The 5,510-nt window shown below is 36.2% G+C and overlaps 1 protein-coding gene across 1 annotated transcript; it reads left to right on the forward strand.

The window, feature by feature from the left end:
• Positions 1 to 2,485: 2,485 nt before the first annotated feature.
• On the forward strand, positions 2,486 to 5,221 carry LOC133293677 (ACT domain-containing protein ACR8-like). The gene is made up of 7 exons (XM_061492279.1): positions 2,486 to 2,553; positions 3,182 to 3,227; positions 3,331 to 3,445; positions 3,525 to 3,592; positions 3,728 to 4,294; positions 4,383 to 4,487; positions 4,571 to 5,221. Exons 1-7 carry the CDS (start codon positions 2,492 to 2,494, stop codon positions 4,931 to 4,933), a joined length of 1,326 nt encoding a protein of 441 aa, XP_061348263.1. The 5' UTR covers positions 2,486 to 2,491; the 3' UTR covers positions 4,934 to 5,221.
• The last annotated feature ends 289 nt before the right edge of the window (positions 5,222 to 5,510 follow it).

Consider the following 5,510-nt stretch of genomic DNA (forward strand, 5'->3'; position numbering starts at 1 on the left):
AACACCGTTAGAGGAGAGCATGATTTTAAATCTGATACCCTCGAGGTGCCTCCGCGACTGCCTTATTATTTATTAGTCATGCGTGTGTGCGTATATTATTCGCAACCATTACAATTATACATTTTCGATATAGTTATTATAATTAATTATGAAATAACAGTAGCTAATGAATTATAATTAAGCGGCAGACATATTTGGTATCGTTTCTAGAAAAATGATTTAAGAATGGTGTGATTTACACGCATTTTAACCCTTCGTTCGGTTGATATGAAAAAAAAGTAATTGAAATAAGAATTCTAAACAGAAAACTTTTATTTGTTTCTATTTTTTTTTCTTTAACCAAATAAGAAAATGCTTCAAAGTTAAAATATTTTTTCTCTTAAATCTTGCTTTCTGTATGAACATAGGTTAAATGAGGGGTTTGTTAATATAATAATATAATTAAAATTATTTGGTTCTTCAAATAAGGGAAAAACTACTCTTAAGTTGTATAAGAGTAGTTTTATCTCCTATAAACAAATCGAAAATTGTGATATTTTTTGTTGTTGTAAATGACAGATCACATCACATGTGTGTTTATAACATGAAAAATCTTCTCTCATGCAATATGAAATTAGATCAACCCAATAAATAAATATGAGTTTTGCAATGTGAGTAACCTCTTCAAATGTTAGAAGTTTGAGTTTACAGGGTAGACGGAAAAGTCAGGATTAATCTTAAATAAAATAATATAGAGAAACCTAAAAAGATTAAGAATACAAGTTACATGCAAAGTTTATTATTAATTTTTTGTTTTATTTTCTTCTCCTTACTCGATATATAGATGAGAGATCAATCTCTCGAAATATAATCAGGTATCGAAGTCAAGGACTTCTCCTATTTTATATTTTTTTGTTCACATGAATTTAATTTAATTTTACAATTCACATGATAAAGTCTGATCCTAATTTATTGTTATAACATGCATGTTATAAAATATATTTAATTATAAAACAAATATATTCATCATTATTAAAAATAAAATGAAAATGACCTTAAATTTATTTATAAATTATAGTTTACTATTATCTTCAACTCTGCGATATGGTTTTGGTATCATTTATAACAAAAATAGATCACAATGTATATAAAAAAGAAGAAGAAGATTACATTACTACAATAATCTCTGAATAAATGCGTCTCATTAATTCCAATGCAAAGTGTAAACAAATTAAATTGTTTGAAAATTAATTAAAGAAAATGTCGACGGAAATTAATTATATGATTTGGAATCTTTACCGTTACTAACATAATAAAAACATTTTATTACAGAGAAAAAAATACATAAAAACTTCTAGTGTAAATAACATATAACTCTATAAGGATAATCTTGTTAACGGAAACGTTTAACTACTTAATTTAAAAGATATAAAAAACCTCAATCGTTTGGACTAATTAAAAATGCCGTTATGGATGCTGCTAAGGGAATTAATTACAGATGATTAATCATTGATGATGATGAATTGGAATTTGGAACTTGCGAAGGACGAACATGAGGCAAATTATGGATGAAACAAGAATGAGTTAGGGTTATATAGCAATGGCAATGATCAAAGATAGAATACAAAAGGAGAAATACAAGAAAACTGGCCAAAACAAGGGACGGGGGAAAAGCCGATAAGAGCGGTGTTGTCACGTGCGGACGTCATAATTGGCGTCGGCGAATCACACCTTAATTACCAAGATTACTCGATTGTTACCTGGGTCCCAGCATGCCACGTGTGTCGACCCCACTGGCCAATCAATAATCAGCTACACCTCTCTCCATTCTTGCTGTTGCCGCTGCGCTGTTGAGTCCAGAGCACGCAAAACAACATCTGCAGATCCACGTGTCATCCCAGCTGGATCGTTAACTACCCTCATTGGTGTGTCGTCCTGGTTAGTTAACCTGTTGGTGAAGATTTACAGTAAGTGGAACAGTTAAAATAGTAACCCCGGTCAGCTCGGGCAGACTACGGGGCAGGCGGTAGTCACGCCATGTCACACTGCTTCATAAATAAAAAAATAAAATAAGGGTAGGAATCAAGTGTTATAAATATAAATACTTATATATGCGGTGTAAGGAAAGGGCATAGTTAAGATCAAGGCGTGCTTTGTGCTTGGATGAAAGAGTGCTAAGAGAGAGAGAGAGAGAGAGAGAATAGTAACTCTCGCACTCTCAAAAGGAACAGGGAAGGCGAGAGAGTTTGGTAAGGGTGGTTTAATGGCGATTTGATCAAGGGGGGGTAGTGCATTAAAAGCCACCGTTTGGAATTTTTGGCCATTTCTATTTATATTAACGTTTTGGTGAGCCTGAGCCGGAGACTGAGACAACACATCAGAAGCATTTACTCAAACGTCGTTTCGAATCGCTGGTTCTCGTTGTTACTTAAAGCCAGCTAGCTATTCCTCTGGGTTTGAACTGAGGTTTCCTCTTTCTCTCTCTGAGTTTCTCAAGCTAGTAACCTACAAGATGGAGTGCTCAGCCTGTACGGATGAGTACGAGAAACTCGTGATTCGGATGAGCACACCTAGGTCTGTCTATTAACTTCAATCTCTATTCTTTGTCATTATTTCTTTTTCTTTTCTTTTTATTTCTTCCATATCCCTGATTATGTAATTATGGCCTTATGGGTTGTAAATGTGGGAGTGGTGCATAGTTTTCTCTAGAGTTTTGTTTATTTTCTCCAAATCCATTCTATTTTGTTTGTTTATTTATTTGAATATTGCTAATTCCAAGCCTCTTAGTTTGAAATTAATTAGAGAATTGCATCGTGTTTTGAAATCAGTCATGTGTTTTCACATTTACAACTTTCCCTTGTCATGATGAGATTCCTTGGCCACACCGATTTGAGCCGCGTTCTGCGCTATCCAATTTTTCTAATCTTCTGGGTTAGTATTAAAAATCGCGAAAATTTCGAAGGGAGAGAAAAAGTAGATTTTCCTAATTCCCACCTACTTTTCAAATTGATTTCTACCGATATCAGTATTTTAACAATTTTCTGACTTTCTTTCCTTATCGTGTCCAACACTCCATTCTCCCTTTCCATCCAGAATGTTTTTCTTCCCATTGCCTATGCGTACATTCTTTGTTTTTATTCAGCTTAGAAATTCGGGAAAAATAATGTTATTTCACTGACTTTGAACTCTCATTGCTAAACAGGGTTGTGATCGACAATGCCGTTTGCTCCACAGCGACTATAGTCAAGGTAAACCCGCACAAAAATCCTTCACTTTTCCCCACTGATTGTTGGTTTTCAAGCAAAATCAGGAGAAGAAAATACTCAAGTCTCTCTTTGATGAAATTCCCAGGTTGATAGCGCCAGAAAGCATGGGATTCTTTTGGATGCTGTACAAGTGCTCACTGATCTTAACCTTTCAATTAAGAAGGCTTACATTTCCTCTGATGGCAGGTGGTTCATGGATGGTAAGCTAATTTTCCTTTCTATTTCTTTTCAGGAATAATTTTGATTCCGGGTGCGTTAAACTTGTTATTAAATGCGCAGTTTTCCATGTTACGGATCAAAACGGAAACAAGCTAACAGATGAGAGCGTTTTAAGATACATTGAACAGGTACTAGTTGTGGCTTTAGAAGTTAGTAATTTAATTTACAATACGTTACTGGTTAAAATTGATTCTCTCAAGTAGGTATGGCGTTTCTATTGTTATATTAATCACACACTAATTTTTATGTGTACGTTATTTCAGTCACTTGGCAGCATTCACAATGGGAGAACCAATCCCTCAAACGGTCTCACAGTCCTGGAGTTAACTGGCACGGACAGGGTTGGTCTTCTTTCGGAGGTGTTTGCTGTACTGGCAGAACTGCAATGTGATGTGGCTGAGGCTAAGGTTTGGACTCACAATGGACGGATTGCCTCCCTAATCTATGTTAAAGACTGCAATTCTGGGACTCCTATTGAGGACTCTCAGAAAATTAATAGGCTCGAAGCACGTTTAAGAAATGTTTTAAAGGGAGACAATGACATTAGGAGTGCAAAAACTTCTATATCCAATGCTGTCGTGCACCCTGAAAGAAGACTCCACCAAATGATGTTTGCCGACCGTGATTACCAGAGGAATCCCATTTTCAAGTTTACTTCTGATTCCCCATTAGTGACCGTCCAAAATTGGGCAGAAAGGGGTTATTCCGTTGTGAATGTTCAGTGCAAGGATCGAATAAAGCTTTTATTCGATGTTGTTTGCAATTTGACAGACATGGAATATGTTGTGTTCCATGCAACTATTAACACAACAATTGACAAGGCGTACCTGGTAATTATTACATATCAAGTGTGTCGTTTGTTTAGTCTGTAGCTTGGTTTATGAGCTTAATGAACGATAAATAAATTGTCATTTACAGGAGTTTTATATAAGACATAAGGATGGCACCCCAATTAGTTCAGAAGCAGAGCGTCAACGTGTGATTCAATGCTTGCAGGCTGCAGTGAAAAGAAGGGCATTTGAGGTATAGTGTCCTTGGTCTCACTTTTGTTTATTAAATTGTTATGACCTTTTGATAATTAATAATTGCTAATTCTTTGAATACAGGGTGTTATGCTAGAGTTATGCACGGAAGACAGGCAGGGGCTTCTTGCAGAGGTGATGAGAACATTCCGAGAGAATGGGCTGAATGTAACGAGGGCTGAGATATCCACCACTGGGGACATGGCCGCAAATGTGTTCTATGTAACGGATGCAATTGGATACCCAGCTGACCCAAAAATTATTGAATCTGTCAGGCAAAAAATTGGGTTAAGCAATTTAAAAGTCAAGGAGTTGCCATTCGTTTGTAATCAGAAGGCTGAGAGGGAAGATCAGTCACTTGGAGTAGGTGGGGCAGTGTTGTTGTCTCTGGGGAGCCTCTTGAGAAGGAATCTATACAATTTGGGTTTAATCAAATCTTGTTCTTAAAGCAGAAAGGGTGTGGAGAGAGGGAATTTAGGGGTGTGGAAGATATGTACAACTTTAATAGCATAATATTCTTTGCTTCATGTTTGGGCTTTGTGTACATAAAAAGTAAAGGTGGAATTTGGTGATAGTAGTTGTTATTAGTTGGTTGGGTTGGATTTGGTAGGTGAAAACTAATAGGTATATATACAGCTGGAGGGATGGGGGCCCCCTCCGACATTTAAAATGCTTTGCGTGAAGAAGGGAAGGTTCTGCATTAGGAGAGATTGGGCCCTTGTAGGGAGATTGTGAAATGTGAAATATAGGGATTCTTTGGTGGCACAAAGAAATTTAGGTAGACGATGAAACAAATTGGGTTCATACAGCACTGTGTACATAGCGATATTTCAATTATTATTATTATTTAGTGGTTGACTCTATTCTTTAACTTTCGTTTCACTAACTGTCGATCTGCACGCTCTTAAAGAATGTGTGCTTTATTGGTGGCTCCACTTAGTGCAACTACCGGATTTTATTGGATCCAGTTTGGCCCCACGGAAAGAGCTGAAAATTGTAGGTGTAGTGCAAATATTTTATCGTT

Source organism: Gastrolobium bilobum, unplaced genomic scaffold (assembly GCF_033153095.1).
Source record: "Gastrolobium bilobum isolate Gb01-03AN ecotype WA unplaced genomic scaffold, APGP_CSIRO_Gbil_v1 utg762, whole genome shotgun sequence".
Lineage (NCBI taxonomy): Eukaryota > Viridiplantae > Streptophyta > Magnoliopsida > Fabales > Fabaceae > Gastrolobium > Gastrolobium bilobum.